Source organism: Ostrea edulis, chromosome 6, assembly GCF_947568905.1.
Source record: "Ostrea edulis chromosome 6, xbOstEdul1.1, whole genome shotgun sequence".
Classification (NCBI taxonomy): Eukaryota; Metazoa; Mollusca; class Bivalvia; order Ostreida; family Ostreidae; genus Ostrea; species Ostrea edulis.
The window spans coordinates 70830276-70851822 of NC_079169.1; the positions used below are offsets into that span (position 1 = coordinate 70830276).

Genomic DNA, 21547 nt, shown 5'->3' on the forward strand with positions numbered 1-21547 from the left:
TTCTGTTTCGTTTCAGTAGGTTTCATTTCGGTAGATTCCGTTTCGTCTCTATTTCGTTTTGCACTTTACAGGTACATGTACCCAAATTCGAGTATGTCTTTTTTGATCCAGTGGTTCTTGAGAAAAAGGTTCTTTTAAGATGCCTGGCCTTGGTTACCTCTCCCTTACACCTCCTTTACTCAATTATGACATGTCAAACGCTGCAATATTTGACATTTGATGCAATACAAAATTTAATGGCAAATATAGATTACAAACAGAAAACATATAATACAAATGAAAAAATTACAATACAAATGAAAAATGTAGAATACAAATGAAAAATGTAGAATACAAATGGAAAATCAAACAATAAAAATTAAAATATAGACTACAAATGGAAAATTATACAATACGAATGAAAAATATGACTACAAATGGAAAATTATACAATACGAATGGAAAATATAGACTACAAATGGAAAATTATACAATACGAATGAAAAATATAGACTACAAATGAAAAATTATACAAAACAAACGAAAACTTATAGGCCTACAATACAAATCACAAAGATCAAATATTGCAACGGTTGGCATGCCATAGTTCTACTTGGCAAGTATAAAAAAAAAAGTTCAAATATCAATTCGAGATGTGTTGATGCTGTAGTTAGTGGGCATAAAATAAAAATAAACAATACAGAGATCTGGGATCTAGTTGACATTTATCGGTCAAATAGCACTGATTTCCCGGAAAACTTGTCCTTTTAATAACCAAATATGGGATCTTGTGCTTATCAAAATTCATGATCATGGTTAGAATTACAGACCCAAGCAATCAGAAAGACAATCCTACACCCCCCCCCCCTCCCCTTCAGTATCAGGTAGTACATATACCGTGCATGCACTGCATGGGAAAGTTAAAAGAATGCACAAGTGCAAGTAGGATTTATCACGAGGGGAGATGATTTCCTCTCCATAGAACTACAGTAGAATAGAACAGACCTTCTTTATGAACAACTGACTTTGAGTCAGATTTCTTTGGGCGAAATCCTCCTAGATCTTGGTTATAGGGATGGATGGATCTTAGCCAAGTGCTAACAGTGGCGTAGCTAGGTTTGAAATATTTGTAAACAGGGGGTCTGGGTGGCGGCAGGCCCTCAGAAGCTGAGGACATTTTTCGTAATATCGGCTAAAAATTTAACGAAAATAGTTGTAAGCACGTGCTTTATATGTACAGTGTCAGTGCTGTGTACAATGTAGCTACGCCACTGGGTGCTTGGCTACTACTCCATCAATCTCTACCCAGAGTTATCGTTCCTTACACTCAAGTGAAAGCAAGGAACGACAACTCTGGGTAGAGATTGCTACTCCATGAGTTTTGAATTCTGAAGAATCACTTATCAGGACGTTTCTCTATGATATTTGAAATTATGATTTGCACTTACCACTTTTAATTAGGCAAGACGTAGTTAAAATGACAACAAGACAGACTCTAGACACTGGTATCCACATGTACATGTTGATGATGCTATAGAAATGACGTCATCGGTGTAGTGGCGTTTTCTAATGACACAAAATAATGTAGGATATCTATATCTATTCCCACCTTGGTAGTAAACATGTATTGTAGGACCAGGACTCCCAAAGTTGGTTTTATCTGCTGCCCGTATATCTCTAAAACATTAAGATGAGGGTTTCCGACAAAAGCTATATGACCACCTATACTTAGGTTCAAAATGAAGAAGGGGGAATGTGAACTTCGCTTTTGTTTCAAATTTCGTGACAAGCAAAAATAAAATAAAAATTTCAGTAAACTGATGGATGTTCTCCGAACTGCATCTAACCAATGAACTAGGCCTACTTCATACAAATACAAATATGTATTGTCACAAACACAATTACAATGATTGGCAAAGGCCCATTGAACACCATTAGATAGCCTACTGTTTAGTTTCTATGTAGTCTTAAGTAATTGACTTCTATATATTCAAAACAGTCTCTAATAAATTTCACGTTAAATTTTTAAAACTCTATGTACGTTGTATATCACTGTTTAAATATTCTTGTAACATGTGTCTGTCAATGTCCAGAGTAATATTTTTCTGTGTTAGGCCTATATTATAATTTCTGTTTCTAAGGTAGGTGTTTTCTTAGCTTAGATTAGAATAAGATTTACATTGAAAAAGAAAATGAATTTCATCCTCAATCACACCAGTATTGCAAGCATTACAACATCTTTCATTCATCAATGTGGAATATTATATTTACCACATTCTTTTGCAAGTTTATGTGCACTCGATCTAATTCTACCAAGAGAGGATCTCTCAGATCTTTTTCTGAGTAAATCAACAAATGGACTTTTTTTCCTCGTCTATGATTATTTATAAAATTCAAGTTTTTCTGAACCAAGGATTCTTCATGATTGCTCTTGAGTGCAATGGTCAATGATTCTTTGTTTTATGTTTGGTAAAATGTGTTGAATTGAACCTTTATATTTTGTAATGTTTGATAATCTCAGATTTTCTAAAATAGAAAATATTTTCCTAGTCCAAGTACATTGTATTGTAATTACTTGTGGAATGGTAAAGTTCAAAAGCCAAAGAATCAGAAGTTATCAGGTGATTCCAATATCTAATACTTGAGAATGAAATTTTGGACCAACGTGGCAGTCTATTAGGGACCGGTCAATTATTTATTGGGGGGTTGGGACCAGTGCATTCCATATTTCCTTCTTTTTAAAAAAACCTATGTCCTATCTTCTAAGAATTAAAAGAAGTTGTCCTATATCAGATGTGTAACAAGAGGCCCATGGGCCACATCGCTCACCTGAGTCATTTTGGTCCATATCAGAAGACTTTCCATATATATTTGCATGTAAAACCGTAGTCCCTATTATGGCCCCAACCTACCCCTGGAGGCCATGATTTTTGCAAACTTGAATCTACACTATGTCAGAAAGCTTTCATGTAAATGTGAACTTCTTTGGCCCAATGCTTCTTGAGAAGATTTTTAAAGATTTTTCCTATATACTTGTATATAAAACTTTGATCCCCCTTGTGGCCCCATCCTTCCCCCAGGGGCCATGATTTGAACAAACTTGAATCTGCACTATGTCAGAAAGCTTTCATGTAAATATCAGATTTCTGGCTCAGTGGTTCTTAAGAAGAAGATTTTTAAAGATGTCCCTATATATTTGTATGTAAAACATTGATCCCCTATTGTGGCCCCATCCTACCACAGGGGGCCATGATTTGAACAAACTTAATTCTGCACTATGTTAGGAAGCTTTCATGTAAATATCAGCGTTTCTGGCTCAGTGGTTCTTGGGGAGAAGATTTTTAAAGATTGTCCCTATCTATTTGTATGTAAAACTTTGATCCCCAATTGTTGTTCCATCCGACCCCCGGAGGCCAGGATTTGAACAGACTTGAATCTGCATTATGTCAGAAAGCTTTCATATAAATATCAGCTTTTCTGGCTCAGTGGTTCTTGAGAAGAAGAATTTAAAGATTTTTCCTATATATTTGTATGTAAAACTTTGATCCCCTATTGTTGTCCCATCCGACCCCTGGGGGGCCATGATTTCTGCACTACCTAATAAAGCTTATCTATAAATTTCATCTTTTCTGGCCCAGTGGTTCTTGAGAAGAAGATTTTTTAATGACCCTACTCTATTTTTACCTTTTCTTGATTATCTCCCCTTGGAAGGTGGCCTGGTCCTTTATTTTAACAATTTAGAATTTCCTTTATCTTAGAATGCTTTGTGCCAACTTTGGTTGAAATTGGTTAGTGGTTTTTGAGAAGAAGTCAAAAATGTTAAAAGTTTACAAACGGACAGACGGACGGACGCCGGAATACGGCTGATCAGAAAAACTCACTTGAGCTTTTAGCTCAGGTGAGCTAATAAAAAAAGTGTATGTCCTATCTAATAAATAAATATAAATGTATGATTATAAACAACATATTTACTTCATTTTAAAAATCTCTGGAGTTCTTCCTGAGAAACTTTTGTTCACTTTGTCATGTTTCTTCGGTAATTTGTCTAGTGAAGTTACAAATCTCATTATTTTCATCTTGTTCTTTTCGTTAAATTATTGTTTAAAGTGCTACATTTTGCATATTTTTAAATTACTGTTTTACTGAATTGTTGTCCCATGTAATTCCTTACACGTATTTTTCTCGGTATTCTCTATGAAAGGTGAAGGTAACGAACAGTGATCAATCTCATAACTCCTATAAGCAATACAAAATAGAGAGTTGGGCAAACAGGGACCCCTGGATATACCAGAGGTTGGATCAGGTGCCTAGGAGGAGAAAGCATCCCCTGTCAACCGGTCACACCCTCCGTGAGTCCTATATCTTGATCAGGCAAACGGAGTTATCCGAAGTCAAAATCAGTGTGCCAAAAACGGCCTAATAATCGGTATGAAACAAATCAGACAGCATATGACCCAATGATAGGTTATATTGGCAAACTATCAAATTATTAAAGATGTGTTTAGACTTTAGTAAATCCTTCAAGTTATGACCAACATGATATACCTTTTTTATTTTCTACGATTGAAATCCATACTCCATGCAAAACTTATATGTAATTTTTGCAATTTTACTTACAGCTGTCAATAAGTAAAAAAGTTTGAGTCCTATCAGTATGTAAGTCAAAATAAACGTGTGTTTTATTGCATTTTGCACCCGTCCCAACCCCCCAATAAATATTGACCGGTCCCTTAAGTTCTGCAAGACAACCAGAATTGGGTGTTTTGCAGTGGACTCCGAGGACATCTTTGATAAATTTTAAGTAAAATTTTTCTATATTTGAAATATCTTTGAATGAGAGATCCACTCCCCATATGCCACTATAATAAAGGACTGGAAGTACAATAACATCAGAAAGTTTTTCTAAAAGTTTACATGGGTTATCAATACCAATAATTTTTTTCATTTTAAAACATGCTTTTTAAAAAAGCTTTTTCAAAAGGCACAGCTGTTGCTAAGTTAAACCTCCCATTACATTTCATCATAACACCTAAATAGCAGTGTTTTGGTACAATTTGTATTGTATTGCCATTAATAGCAAATTCATTCCCTTGAGGTTTGCCATTCGAGTTAAATATTAAAACTTTAGATTTATCTACATTGACTTGCAGTTTCCATTTTGAACAATAGTTACTAAGAATATCAAGGCTGGTTTGTAAACCACTTTTGCTTTCAGAAAAGATTAAAATATCATCAGCATATAACAGACAATTTACATGAACATTGTTTACTTGTACAGGATCACATTTTCCATTTTTCAAGTCATTGACAATACCATCAATAAATACATTGAAGAGTATGGGGCCTAAGACACCCCCTTGTTTGACACCTCATTCAGAATTGAATACATCACTTAATCCATTAGAAAATTTGATTCTACTCATTGTGTTAATTACTATACATGAAAAATAGAATATTAAACAATTTTTGGGAAATATTAGATTTAAGGAGTTTATAAAATAAACCTAATCCCCATACAGTGTATACAGTGTTATATGACGAATGACTCGCACTATGCAGCCATTCTCCAAACAGAAATGGAAGCAAATGGTAAAAAATCAACCTCAATATGGCTCAAAATTAGCACAAGATATCAAAAGTCTGACCTTCTGTCAATCTGATTAAAATAAAATCTTTGATCCGCTCCGTTATTGTTATGTCGCTACACAAAGATCAAATCATGATCAATTATCTTATTCTAATCAGAATGACCTTCTGTCAACTTGAATTCAAAATGTGACCCACGGGAAACTTACGGATAAAAAGATATTTTGCTTCGAATTTGATGGCTGAAAACTGAACCTGTCAGATGGCTGTCTACTTGCACGTCTACTGATTATAATTCTGTATAGAACCCTTACTTGGTGTATTTAAGATAATGAATACAATTACATGTGTAGCGATCAGCCAGGTTCAATCGTGGTTGGCCAATTAGCTCAGTTGGCAGAGCACCTGACTAGAGATTCCGGGGGCCCGGGTTCGAATCCCAGTCTGGTCTGTTGGATTTTCTCCCTTCCTATTACACACGTATTCACAAGGACGACATTATTTGTGACGTAGGACATCCCGTGCATTTGTTTGTCCTATAAAAGTGCCTATCAGTGATTTCTCCAACAGCAATAGTAGATCATTCATATACATTTTAACGGACATCTTGCAGAACGAGGAACTGACGGCCAAGATTATTTTTTCCATAGTATTTTTTATTAAAGTACCCGATACATCTTGTCGACTATTGACCAATTGGTGGTCCATGTCTTGGTGAAACATCTTACTCGTCATAGAGCTGTGTGTGATATGACGTCAATTCAAAAGCTTTTTCGGTATCCAAGAATGAAAGAAACACAGGTTGATTGTTTTCCATTTCTCCACATCGGGAACCCACGGTTGATATTACGCTGTGGAAACCCACGGTTGATATTACGCTGTGGAAACCTACGATTGATATTACGCTGTGGAAACCCACGGTTGATATTACGTTGTGGAAACCCACGGTTGATATCACGGGCACTGGAAGTTAATGTAAATATATAGTATGTGCATGTATAAAAAAGGAAGGGTAGGACACTCTCTTTGAGGCAAATTCGGGTTTGGGTTATTGTGGACATTTTTCAAACGGCCTGACGCAATGAATCGTTCACATATGCCTTACTTTCAATATCTGTAGGGTTTCGTTTCGTTCCAATGCCGTTCATTTGAAGAAAAAGATGTTTTTACACCTCCAAGTGTCTAAGAATTTCGCTAGACTGTCTTACGTCCGGTTTAATCGCACCGAATCGAAATGCAAGTTCTGATTGATCAATGTAATAAACATTTATAAGTGTATAATGTCATTCTTATTGGTTCTGAAATAATGATATTAAGAATATTTGAACTATAAAAACACACATGGTTCATGTACTTAACCACTAGTCTTTAATACCATCATGAAGTAATAATCCTGAGAATTATTTTTTCTACATATGTATTTATGGATTAGATAACATGTGTCAATATTCAGACTTTAATTTTATTATTGACCAATCAGAACTTACCTTTCAATTCAGTATGATTAAACCGAAAGTAAGACAGTCTAGCGAAATTCTTAGACACTTGGAGGTGTAAAAACATCTTTTTCTTCGAATGAATGGCATTGGAACGAAATGAAACCCTACAGATATTGAAAGTAAGGCATGTGTGAACGATTCATCGCGTCAGGCCGTTTGAGAAATGTCCACAATAACCCAAACCCGAATTTGCCTCAAAGAGAGTGTCCTACCCTTCCTTTTTTATACATGCACATACTGTATATTTACAATAACTTCCAGTGCCCGTGGTTGACATTACGCTGTGGAAATCCACGGTTGATATTACGCTGTGGAAACCCACGGTTGATATTACGCTGTGGAAACCCACGGTTGATATTACGTTGTGGAAACCCACGGTTGATATTACGCTTCGTTCCTGAACGAAGCGTAATCAACCGTGGGTTTCCGACAATGAATTTCTTCATTGATAATTTTAAGTGCTACCATAACTTAAGGAGTGATAATCCTTTTGTAAACCCAAACAAAGGAAGAGAAGATTGATTAAGTTGAAACGAATTTTCAATGTTCTTAAGAATATGTTCAGGTAATTTGCCCAGAAGTGATGAAACTGGAATTCCTCTACAATGTGAGAGATTTGTAGGATCTTTCTGATTGGATGGATAATTCCACCTCGGAAGGCCTCTGGTACATATTTGTGTTCCAACATAGAAGTAAATATCATTGAAAGTATTTCCCGCAGACTTTTAATATGTTCGTCCCGTGGGGATCCGAGTTAGAATGGGTCCTCAGTACCCCTTGCTCGTCATAAAATAATAATAATAATAATAATTGGTTTTATATAGCGCCTTTTCCAGCGTATGCTGCTCAAAGCGCTTTACAATAATCAATGTACATTATTACCTCGGCAGACCTTATATCAATCTAGAACTTTCTCAGATGTGAGTAAATGGATCGGTCCTTTGGATGAGACCACAAAAACCGAGGCCCCGTGTCTCGGCAGGTGTGGCACGATAAAGATCCCTCGATCCCTGCTCAAATGCCGTAAGGGCCAAGCATAGGCCTAAATTTTGCAGCCCTTCACCGGAAATAGTGACGTCTCCATGGGTGAAATATTATCGAGAGGGATGCTAAACAATATACAATCAATCAATCAATCTTGTATGTTCTGATACGATGCTAAATTCGTCTGGTGCCTTTTTGTTATGAAGCTTGTTTGTAGCTAAAATGACTTCTTCGGGAGTTATATCATAACGAAAGAAGTAGGTACAGTTTCTACCCTCATCTGGCCCAAAATATTGATGATTTCACTTGGAGCTCAAATCCTGGCATTCAATTAAGGAATAGTTTAGCAAACCCCAAATTCACTCAGTTTGATCAGCAAAATGGTTTGTGTCATATGACGAGAGCTTGAAGTTGGCATAAAATTGCAAAAATACCATTTTCAATGAAAATATCCACAAATTCAGGTGGTTTTCCTTTTAGAAAACATACAGCGCATGCGTCGAGCAAATTCATATTGAAGCATGTTTTTCATCTCAAAATAATACACAATATCTATCATTTTCATTTTGCTCGACAAATGCGCACATCTTTTCCTGAGCAATAATTTGTATGACATTTGACAGTTTTCAGGCTTATTTTGAGAAAAAGGCGGGAAATGTCTTATTCATGATGTCATAATGCTATCCATTTAGGACTATCATTCTGATTTTTGTTGACATAGTATACCTGGCATTTATTTTCCTTTCTTAAAACGCTGATTAAGGTTAATTCCAGACACATTTTATACAGAGAAATTTTTTGGGCCTTTTTATGTATACAACCGTACCTTGTTCTTTGCAATGTATAAATAGGTGATTGAATTCTGAAAGAGGGGAGAAGAGTAATGAATGGAGTAATGAATTGGCAAAATAATGTGGGACAAAAACAACAGTAAGGTGGAGAACAAAAATGTCTGAACTTTTCACCGTGAGGTGAGGTGACAGGGAGATTATTAGTATGTGTGTTTATAGCTTGTTTACAAGATCATGAGGGTGAACTCAATTTTGGTCAGAGGAAACGTGTAACCAATCGGAGTGTAAGAAATCAGTCACCAGAGGTCAAGCATTTGTATATATTATTTACAAGAAAAATGAAATAAAAAATTATGCAAAACCGTACAAGTGAAGTTGAGTATGCAACGCTAAATTATAGATTTTTCAAGGAAATAATTGTGTTGGCTTTGAGTTTGAATTAAAAGCCAATGTCAATATTACAGATTATTAAGATATAACAAATATGGTAAGGAATTTTGGAGGATGTACGGGGGTATAAATGCGAGGAACAAAGACAGAGTTCTTCAGTAGCTGAACAGAACTTTGTCTTTGGTTTTTCATTTATACAGGTTGAACGAGATAGAGCTACTCCATTCGGCCTGTGAACACACAAAGATCCCTGGTACCTAATAATTATTTGCCTATCACGCTTTGCGCCATAGCTGACTCCAAAATACTTCTTCCCCAAAATTTGTATATGAGCTATTACGAAGTTCGAGTCAGTTATGGGGCGAAATAGGATATGATAGTTATGACAGGGACAGAATCCTCCGTGTTGGATACTATTTGTCGTATAAGTTTAAGATAATAGGATATTTGTACCATACAGCTGGGGTCAAAGCAGGAATCATCCTTCGGGACTGCTGGATCCTCATAGTATGCTGTAAAGGTTCTACACTGTTCCTTGCCACGGAGAAGGATTGTCCCTTGAGAGATACTAGTGCTGCAGAGGATTCAGAATCCCTTGATTTCTTTTTGAGAAGGCAATAAAAGTTTGATGTAGACTGTTTTTCCACGAATTGATTGTTAAACGTTTTCCTTTCCATTGCTATTTATATTCTTTACTATCTATGTAGGTTATGCTTCAGGTTTTGAGCTCTATTGAAATTGAATGGTTAGAATGTGGCTTGCCTTGTCTGAGCCAACGTGAGTGAATAAGTCTAATTCTTCCTATGGTGTAAGATTTCTCGGATAGCTGGTGATGCATTCCATATGGACCCTTGAGTCTCATAACCTTTTTAGGGACAGCTATATTTTCAACTTATAAGGAGAACATCACGTAATTGAGGTGTGAACTTATTGAGATCTGTAGATTGAATTAAATCTTGTTGAACAAGTCTTTATATCGCCTATTGTTACACTTTTCCCAATTTTTTAAAAATTCGTTTTGGTTTTTTTTTTCTTTCGAAGTATCTGAAAATTGCGGAATAACATTAATTTTGAGTAGGATTGGAATGTGTGATGAGGTGTTGTCATGGACATGATTCAATAATTGAAAACTTTCATCTATTACAGCAGTGGAAATAAAATAGTATGTGAAAGGCGAAGACAACGAACAGTGATCAATCTCATAACTATAAGGCGAAGACAACGGACAGTGATCAATCTCATAACTATAAGTAATACAAAATAGAGAGTTGCATCTGTTGTTTATAAAGTTGGGAGGATACCTATATTCATCGACACATGAGTGTGTGCTGCCGGGATGTTGTATTGTATTGTGTGGATCATGGCATTACTATGACAGACGGGTTTCTGATACTCAAGGATCAAATTGAAGTTTCCATCCAGAGGATCCAGTTTTTGGTTTATAGAAGTGAAATCCCGAGGGTTGCTAATATCTATATATTGGTTATCGACTATGGACTAGCACTGCGATGCTGAGTTGCTAACATTTTTTCTTGTAGAGACTTGGTCCTTTCTAAATCTAAGTTTTTGTTCTAAACTATATAATCCGAGTTTCCATTGCTTCGTGGTCTAGGTCCAGACTTTTTCTTCTGAAACTTTTAAGTGATTTGACTTGAGTACTGACAGTATCTGTGTAAATTAATGTCTGATTGATTGATTGTATCTTGCTTTACGTCTCGCTCGAGAATTTTTCACTCATATGGAGACGTCATCAAGACCGGTGAAGGGCTTCAAATTTAGGCCTATGCTCGGCGCTTACGGCCATTGAGCAGTGAGAGTTCTTTAGAGTGCCACACCTACTGTAACACCCGTTTTTAAGGTCATCTCCGAGGACCCGTGACATTCACACCTGATGTCGAGCGTTTGGCGATGGAACTGTCACTACCTATTTTAACGAATTAATGTCTGGTGGTAGACTGTACTAGCAGGGTATGGTGTAGATGGGACACATTTATGGGGAGAAATTGTAGCATCTGTAGACAACACTATACTACTGGAGACTGATGCGGGCGTGAAAGTGGAGATTAAGACGCAAAGCTTTCAAGTGTTTGTGGTCCAAACGCCTTCTTCGTCTGTCAACACAACACTTGTGCTTTTGAGCACAGGTGCTTGTGGAAAGGACTTTCGGTACCCCCCTTCTTTTATTTTTAAATGTTCAATTCCTTGGGTATTTCGGACGTATTTTTGATAAAATATGTAACTTCAGAGTTTATCTATTTCAATGGAATACACAAATCTCGCATAGAAACCGTTTTTAAAAATGTCATATCACCGATCATAATATATGAACATATATTATGATCGGTGATATGACATTTTTAAAAACGGTTTCTATGCGAGATTTGTGTATTCCATTGAAATAGATAAACTCTGAAGTTACATATTTTATCAAAAATACGTCCGAAATACCCAAGGAATTGAACATTTAAAGATAAAAGAAGGGGGGTACCGGAAGTCCTGTCCACAAGCACCTGTGCTTTTGAGGAGAGATTTAGGTTAACCCTTTCGTGAATGCGAGATTCACGAATGACTGTTTTTAGACTAGCGTTGGTAGTAGAATGCAGTAACTTGATACACGGGTCTGAGCAAGATTTGTAGGGCCTGAGGACGGTGACTTTGGACCACTTCAACTGTTCACAGACATATGGCAAGCCCTTTTACTATTTATTAGAAAAATAAGATATCTCTTTAAATTAAAGATATATCTCTTATTTTAAAGAGATATCTCTTTAAAATGAGAGATATCTCTTAATCTTAAGAGATATATCTCTAAATAAGAGATATCTCTTTCACTTAGAGAGATATCTTTTACTTTTAGAGATATCTCTTACACTTAAAGAGATATCTCTTTCAATTTAAGAGATATCCCTTTCATTTAGAGAGATATCTCTTATACTTTAAGAGATATCTCTTTCATTTAGAGATATATCTCGTTACCTTAAAGAGATATCTCTTTTACTCTGAGATATATCTTTTACTTTGAGAGATATCTCCTTCACTTTAAGAGATGTCTCTCTAAGAATTCCTAGAGAGATAACTCTCAAAGTATAAGAGATATCTCTTTAATCGGTGAAAAAGAGATATCTCCCAAAGAGAAAGAGATATCTCTTTCCAATATTTTTATTAGTTTGAATACTTAAGTAATTCTCCCTAAAACGGAAGCCCGCCAAAGCAAATCTTACCATGATGGCTGGGGTGTTGCTAAACCGCGGAACGGAAAATGGAACGGAAGACGGAACGGAAGGGAAAACGGAAAATATATCATGCAATAATGTTATGAGGAGGTCAACATTTTACAAAATCAAAAGGCTTATTCATTATTATGAACAAGGAATGCAGAAATTACAGAGAAAACAGGAAGTCATCCTCAGAATCCACCATTTCATATTGATACCTGATACTAATGCATTATTATGCATTTTGACAAGGTTTGTTTTGTGGATGAATATACTAACAGGCGCTTGCTTAATAATTTGCATAGTAAGTTTTAATAAAAATATCAAGCAAGCGCCTGTTGGCACCATCTTTTTCCCCGGCTTTGTCATCCCTCCCCCCAGATTTTGACAATGTTGTTCCACAAATGAAGAAAAAATAAATAAAGTAACATACTGAAAAAGACTTGAATAATAATTCAACCCTTTTCAGATTTATTTACTTTATTCTGGCTGGTATGGTAAGAAAAGATTTTATGAGCCCATCCAATGAATAAAAGGTACCCCCCCCCCTGTAAACAACATTGTAAAAGATAAAATAATTTTTTGAACAATTTTCCCCAAACATAGCCTTTTTAAATCGAACGTGCTTTTAATCGAACTACATATGTTTAAGATAACTGAATTTGAATTCAGTTCTACACCTGGTACAATATACATTTATGTATCACATAAAGTTTTAAAGCGAACGAGTCCGGTGAAGAAAAAAGTTTTGCCTCATTTAGGATGAATCGATGTCAAAGTTCGTACATTTACCGATACTATGTATGTCCATCCTCTAATATTCACTCCACTTTTCATATTGTAACACCTCTTTTGTTTATACTTTGTAATTGAATATGTTTTATGCCGATGAGCCGTATAAACAATACAATACAATAGGAATTAACAGATTTATTTTATAATATATGAAATAGCTAAAAAGCTAACACAAAATTTATGCTTGAATGGAATAGCTATTAAAAGTCATCTCATTATTAATACAAATGTTAAAGCTATACAAGTATTTAGTTTAAAATTAACTGCCAGAAGTCCTCCCTATTTAGGATTGGAGTGCTGCGGTTACTAAGTCTCCTGTTAGTTAAAAAATGATAAATCAAACAAAAGATGTTTAACTTGTTGACTAAATAAGATCATGAATTATTATTGTTTTATACATATCACACTCCCTGTTGTAAGTACACACATACACGGTATTATGTATAAATACATGTACATGTGCGTAAATGACGTTTTGCCACCGTATAAACCACGTGTGTTCTTTTCATTCTCTACCCATAGGTGTCACTCGCTAACACCTCTGTCATTGCCGAAATTCTTGTAAAATGCCTGTAAATTCCTATACTAACGTTTAACTAAATTCGCTTAATCAATTTATGATGCAAGATAAAGTTGTCTTATCGCTTGTAAACAATTCCCAAATTGTTGATTTTAATCAAAATGAATCCCCCCCCCCCTCCGATTTTTACCGTTATCTTACCTACATTAATCATTCTAATTCTTAAATTCCGTTCTGTTTCCCGTTCCGCGTTTTAGCAACACCCTGATGGCTGCAATCCCCTGGGAAGATTTTGCTTTTTACATACATGTACAGGTAACAAAAAACAAAGACAATAAATTGATGAAATATGCGTGCTAGACTAGATTTCGCCTCTCGGCAACTTGACAATGTTACCCCAACCACCTCTTCAACCTTTCCCGCCATTTGTACACTAGAAGTATTTTGCTTGGTTAAAACATTTCAATGACAATGCAACAGGGAGAAGTCATTATGATTACCGAGGGGAAAATCTAAAGAGATATCTCTTTAGATTAAAGAGATATCTCTTTTTTAAAATTTAAAGAGATATCTCTCTAACTTAAAGAGATATCATTTTTTTTACATTGATGGAGAGATATCTCTTTCTCGCCGAGAGACATCTCTCTAGCTTTGAGAGATATCTCTCAAGCGTAAAGAGATATCTCATTTGTTTAAAGAGATACCTCTTTTGTTTAGATATATCTCTTTTGGTTAAAGAGATATCTCTCTAACTTACAGATTTCTCTTTAACCAATAAAGATATCTCTCTTATTTAAAGAGATATCTTATTTTACGAGTAAATAGTAAAAGGGCTTGCCATACAGACACGTCAATGCAAGCCGAGACATGTTTTGGACTCATGGTCGTCAGTCAATACAGTGATAAATGTTGAGCGTATCAAATCTGCGTTCATATTACATGTATAATATATGGAGTATTTGTACAAGAACGTGAACATTTGAATGAGAGTGTAGTGGACATATTATATACATCATCTCGAGTGAGGTTTACGCATTCAGTGAAGCCATTCTTGTCATGTGTCGCAGTGAATTGTACCGAGATTTGCTTCCTTGTCGGATTGGAGTTGTTGTCATGGTGACCTACACTGTGCATGTTGTGTATTCTCAGCTGAAGGAAAGCTAGGTTTGTTCGTATTGTTCTAAGTTGATGGCTTGTCAATCAGATCTATTAAATCCTACAATAATAGTTATAAGTATGCCTGGTTGTTTTCTCAGACTTATCGACTAATGGAAAGAATATATGGTCAACAAACATGTCGACTCTGGTTCCATTTGCCAGCAACTTCAGTTGCGTGTGGTAGACATGTTTTGACGACTAGTAGTGCCATCAGTACGTTTGTTAGCAACACTATTATTGTACGCTGGTTAAAATTGTTCCCGTTTTGTCCTTGTCGACAGTGGAGTAGTACATGTATGTCAGTGGCAGAAGGATGCAAGACTATCCTGTATGTGCTCCTCAACAGTTCAAAACCAGTACTAGTGCTAAATTCTGCTACAATTTTATAAAAACCAACTTTCATTTCATATGCTAGTTTCTCGTGAACAGACTCTTGTCTTTATGTCTATAAGGTTTTTCTTGAGAATTGCTGGATTGTATTGATCAGAAAGTTGTTCATCGTCCGAAACTTTTTGGTTAACTGTTGAGATCTTGATTAGATAATTAGGTTTCATGTCTTTGGTGATCAATGCCCGAGAATCGTCATTGATGAGTGTTTGTTGTTTCTCTGGTAGGCGTAGGGATGATCCAAAATTCTGCCTGACCAATAGGCGTAGGGATGATCTAAAATTCTGCCTGACCAATAGGCGTAGGGATGATCTAAAATTCTGCCTGACCAATACCATTTTGTAAATAAAACGATTGTTACTCATAATGGTAAATGGAAGAGCAATATAACATCAGTAAAAAATAAAAAAAACAACAACAAACCTTCTCGGGAATTGAAAGTAATAGGCCGGATTACCACACATCTATAATTTCCGCAAGTTGATAAAATACAATGGAATGATAAAAAGTTGGTTTAATGGGACTTTTAGAACCTGGATGCAATTCCTGAAGGTGTAGTCTCTTCCAATAAATACATTATAAATATTCATTCATAGTGATGGATTTTATAATGAGACCAATTATTCTTACGCTAAAAGATGACCGACATTTATATAGTTTAAGCCATGTTCATAAGGTCGTGGCACTGTGTGAACTGTTAATGATTTGAAGAAATTTTTAGAATAACTAATATTTCAGATATATTGTAAAGTGTTTTAATGGTATATAATATTTTTAACAAAGTGAAATGATCACGTTAAAGCTCTCGTTGTAAGCTGAATATAAGACAAACGAAAGTACAATTTTTCAATGGGCATGGACACCATTTGAACTGAACATTCAAATTTTTGCTGACAATTAGAAATACCTTAATTAAGCATTAAAAATGTGGAAAATAAAATTTCTCAATTTTCTGTTCAAATTGTGTCCATGTCCCTTTAAAGCAAAAGCTCTATAAAGAAAATACAGCATTATATATCATGGACAATTCAATTTCATATGATAAAACCCAATATGCACTGCATATGGAGAAATGATTCTGAGGTATATTAATAATGTCGTGAATTCAAGAAGACATACAATACCGGTATATAACAAAATACACATTGATTGGGTGAACAAAGATGCTAAGCAAAATAAAGTTTTCACAGAGTGCTGCAACAATAATGCAATAAATTTTATGGAAACATTTAGTGGTGCATGTCATCTCAATTGTTACAATATAACAAAGTCTGTAACAATAAATGGAAGACATTCTTGAATCTTTTAAACATACCTTTCCATATATTTATTCCCTGATTATGTAGCTGTTCTCGGTCTACTACTGACGGTGTTATTTTGTTGTATGATAAAATTTTTCAAGGGTACTCTTTCGTTGTTGTTTATAGATACAGACATTCTCACATAAAATCTATTTCATTTTTGAAAATACAGAAGGGTATGAACTGCTGGCATACTTTGCCCGAGTCGTGTTAGTGCTGCACCAGAAGTATGCTAAACATGAAGTGGTGTAGTTCATATCCTCATGAATTTTCAAAACTGAAATTTATTCCTTCTATTTACATTCTACTTCCGTTTCTGTTAAAATTCCTCAAAAATTGTATGTGTATTCTTCACAATTGCAATGCATTCATGAGGAAAAGGGTACCGTATATACTCGCCTATAAGTCGGTCCGCCTTTAAGTCGGTTGTATTTTTAAGGGTTATTTTGTAGGAATTTGCCATTGACCCGCTTATAAGTCGGTACAGATTTTTGTCAGAATCAGTTGACAATTTCAAGTCAATGCTCTAGTGTTTTTACCCATGTTTCAACAAATATTTTGAGAAATTGATAATTATGGGGTGCTCAATATCCAAGCCATATGTGTTAGGGGTTTAAACGCAACCTTTGATCTGTTATGGGCAATGATCCCTTGTTTATCTAAGCAATTATGGTCTCCTAATTACCAGTACCTGACACCGTGTTTACTTAGTGGCACGCGCCTCGCGAAAACTGTTACTGTGGGATTCCGGTATAATTCATTGTATCAACAATAGAGTTTTTAAGAGTCAAGAATGATGATCTAAATTATCTGTTAACAATATTCATTTTTTTATGAAATATATTTCAGTCGGTATACATATGAATATTTCAATATTAAATTGGGTTTGTGATTCAATTTTACCGATAAACGATAGATGAGTTGAATTGAAAGTATTAGTTACGGGTAAATAATTTTTAACTAAACAAAAATATGTAAATACTTGAACTTTATACATGATTTTAAAATACATAAACAATACACTATGTCTAGATATTTGTGAACAATTATCATTTGTGTGGTAGTCCATGATAATCGTCGGAGTTGTTTAAAAAAAAAAACCCACTACATTACGCCTCCCAGAAAAATACCAATCTTCTTAGGATACGCCTATAAGTCGGACATAGAGTTTTGGACCAAAAATTGACTCTCAAAAATCCGACTTATAGGCGAGTATATACGGTATCATTATAATGGTAAAGATATTGAAGGCACAAACATTGGAATTATAAATATTCCTATATAAACAAGAGAAACTCGGGTATATGATAAAAAATTAAAACTCTTCTTACATTCAACAATGAAACCGAGACCACAAGAACGTGTCTAGTTTCTTAAACACTGAAAATTTGATCCTACAAAAATTAGTGACTTCTACACCATCAATAAAATTCATTATACATGTAATTAAAGTTGACATATATAGTTATTTCACTGGTTAGTTTTCTGTTACACTGGTTTGATTTTGTATCAAGTACATAGTTCTAAATCTGTCCAAACAAATGACACAAAGCTAAAATCCAAAACTGACGTTTTTGTAAATTCTAACATTCATTTCACACCAACACCATCAAAATAGCACCTGAATTCATTTAGTAAAATAATATATATTTAAGATATTTTGCAATTCATTGCTTAAGGTTCAGGACTAGGTTGTGATGTTATAGGCTAAGGACTTGTTGTAGTAGGCTCAGGACCTGGCGTGGGCTGAGGACCCAGCGTGGGCTGAGGACCTGTTGTAGGCTGAAGACCTGTTGTAGGCTGTGTTGTGGGCTGAGGACCTGTTGTAAGCTCTCTTGTAAGCTCTGTTGTAGGCTGAGGACCTGTTGTAGGCTGTGTTGTAGGCTGAGGACCTGTTGTAGGCTCAGGACCCGGTGTAGACACAGGACCTGGTGTAGACTCAGGACTGCTAGCTGGGGATGTTGTTGGGGGATATGTTCCTGTGTAAGGTCTTGGTGTACTAGCGACAGCAAAATTCAAACCTAGTGGTTAAAAGAAAGGATGAATACAATAGACTTAAAAATAAAAACAAGAACAAATTCAAGAACATGTATACCCCCGGTGGTGTAAAATTGAAAAGAGTTATACACATGCATCATTTAATTGATAGATGTGTCAATACAATTCAAGAGTGGACAATTATCTTCCTATGTCCAGAGTGGATAGACCCTTGACCATGTGACCTCAAAATAGTAGTCATCTATTCCTGAAGATGTACCAGTGTACCAAGTTTGATGTCTGTCAAGCACAGGGTTCTTAAGATAATGAGTGGACAAAACTTGGAGGAGACAATATATTACTATGTCCAGTTTGACCCTTGACCATGTGACTTAAAAAATCAATAGGGTTCATCTCTTCCTTACAATGTACCAAGTTTGATGTCTGTGAAGCAAAAGGTTCTTATGATAACAAACAGACAAAATAGACCAATATGCCGCCTCTTTTTCAAAGGGGGCATAATGACTCTCTCATTGTGCGAAAATCTTTGCTTCATCAGCTGGAACATTACTTTTCTGCCAAAGTTGTTCAGCTTTTTCCATTACCTGTTTTACGATTTATCCATGCCAATTCATCTGGAACACTCTGATACATAGCTGGTAGATAGTCTTCAATGATGCACCCACTGGAGCCTCGGGAAGTGGCTCCGAGTAGCTTCCAGTGACCATTGTCATCCTGGCACACTAAAGGCCCACCAGAGTCCCCCTAAGGCAAGGTAATAAATAAATGACATATACCAGAATGTTTATAGTGTATCATCATCACTAACAGTCTCATCATGCACTAATTAACCACAAAAGCTTAATTTCTTATAGTTGAACACATCAATGTTTAATGATATCATTCCAAATGAAAACCACATAAAACAAGAGGTACTGTGAGCAATGCTCACTAAGAATACCCCCCGCTTAACCCAATCTCCCAAAGGATGTTGGTAATAGGTATAAACTACCTCTTTTCTGAGTGTAACAAGAGGTACTGTGAGCAATGCTCACTAAGAATACCCCCCGCTTAACCCAATCTCCCAAAGGGTGTTGGTAATAGGTATAAAGTACCTCTTTTCTGAGTGTAACAAGAGGTACTGTGAGCAATGCTCACTAAAAATACCCCCCGCTTACCCCAATCTCCCAAAGGGTGTTCCATGCAATGAAAAAAGCCGTTAAAGAATTTAAATGGAAACCATATTGCTACTTCAATGTCCAGTGCGCTTGACCTTTGGACCCCAATATCGATAGGAAACATTTTCATCCCATGGGTAGTCCATATATATGATATGGTGACGGTAGGTGGAAAGGATAATGCTTTAGAGCCCGGAAACCATTGCGTCTACAGACGGACGGACAACCGGAAACCATTGCGTCTACAGACGGACAACCCGATTCCAGTATACCCCCCCCCCCCCCACAACTTGTTGCGGGGGGTATAAAAAACAAATGGCATGACAAACTGAACCATATTGCTACTTCGATGTCCAGTGCATGTGACCTTTGACCTTTTGACTCCAAAATCGATAGGGAACATCTTCATCCCATGGGTAGTCCATATGTATGATATGAAGACTGTAGGTGGAAAGGATAACGCTTTAGAGCCCGGAAACCATATTGCTACTTCGATGTCCAGTGCACTTGACTTTTGACCTTTTGACCCCAAAATCGATAGGGAACATCTTCATCCCATGGGTAGTCCATATATATGATATGGTGACGGTAGGTGGAAAGGATAATGCTTTAGAGCCCGGAAACCATTGCGTCTACAGACGGACGGGCAACCAGATTCCAGTATACCCCCCCACACAACTTGTTGCGGGGGGTATAATTATCATTCATACTTCAAACTGTACAAATACAAATTAACAGCTTACAAAAGAAAGACATTACAGTAAAACGTGGTTTCAGCAAACATGCTTATCACGAATTCACACTTACAGCAAAGTGATTTTAATCCAATTCCCCGTAGTTTCAAAACATATCATGAACTTCTTGGATATAACAAATTAAGCTTATGTTTGTCCCCAGCATTTTGCTATAAGCATGTTTTACTGTGTTTTTCTGTTTTTAAGTTTCTCCATCAGAACTTACATAGCACACTGGGGTGAAAGGCTCCTTGTTATCTATACAAACAACTTGGTCCTGGATGACAACAGAGGAGGATTTCTTACTCCAAAGTCGACGACATTCTGTGTTGTTCACTAGTTGTATTTGGGTCTCATGAAGAATGTCGGGAAAAGCTCCTAAAAGAAAAGTGATCATTGCGTTTTAGGATCAACCAAAGAAGTGTTTTTGGATTTCTTTCTTTTTATATTTTAGTTTTTTCTTGCATCTGTGAAAACTCTGTTTCTACAAATCTCGAAAACATCTCGGTTAACTCTCTTCCTTGACTTGAGTAAGAAACAAGTTTCCTCCATAGCACACTCCGTTAACTCTCTTCCTCGACTTGAGTAAAAAACATAGCACACTCAAAGGTACATGTACATACTGTAAATGTGGAAATTTACATGTGTGTGTGTGTGTGTGTGTGTGTGTGTGTGTGTGGGGGGGGTCATTTTCACTAAACAGACCATTACAATATCTACATGTAAATTACCCCCTCATGCACTATTCCTATAGTTAAACAATTTATTCATTGAACAAGAGATTTTGTAAAACACATATGCCCCCCCATGGTGCAAAATTGAAAAGGGTTATACACATACATCATTTAATTTCTTGGGGCGCATGTCACCAAGTAAACAGTGTTTGGTAAGGGCTACAGGTAATTAAGAGAAAAATTAATTCATCCCAGATGAAAGGAATAAGGTCAAACTTTTTAAAGTTCTTCAATCTTGCCTAGGCTAGTTTATCTCCAAGATGTTAGAATATCCCCAGTCAAGCCATTTTTTTGCATAATGAATGCATTGTACATGCTT

At 36.0% G+C, this 21547-nt stretch overlaps 1 protein-coding gene, 1 long non-coding RNA gene and 1 pseudogene across 2 annotated transcripts in view; 1 reads left to right on the plus strand and 2 right to left on the minus strand.

Annotated features, from left to right (window-relative positions):
* Positions 1-205: 205 nt before the first annotated feature.
* LOC125647332 (uncharacterized) lies at positions 206-2663 on the minus strand (annotated as a pseudogene).
* Positions 2664-7057: 4394 nt separating this feature from the next.
* On the plus strand, positions 7058-16383 carry LOC130046931 (uncharacterized). The gene is made up of 2 exons (XR_008796003.1): positions 7058-7183; positions 10376-16383. It is a non-coding gene; the product is annotated as an uncharacterized LOC130046931 (long non-coding RNA).
* The window catches only part of LOC125683627 (MAM and LDL-receptor class A domain-containing protein 2-like), a 202632-nt gene continuing 197121 nt past the window's right edge, over positions 16037-21547 (minus strand). The window contains exons 94-96 of the mRNA XM_056140659.1: positions 20721-20872; positions 19188-19347; positions 16037-18626 (exon numbers count right to left, since the gene is read on the minus strand). Coding sequence (XP_055996634.1) covers positions 18313-18626; positions 19188-19347; positions 20721-20872 — 626 coding nt within the window. The 3' untranslated portion in view covers positions 16037-18312. The remainder of the gene's footprint in view (positions 18627-19187; positions 19348-20720; positions 20873-21547) is intronic.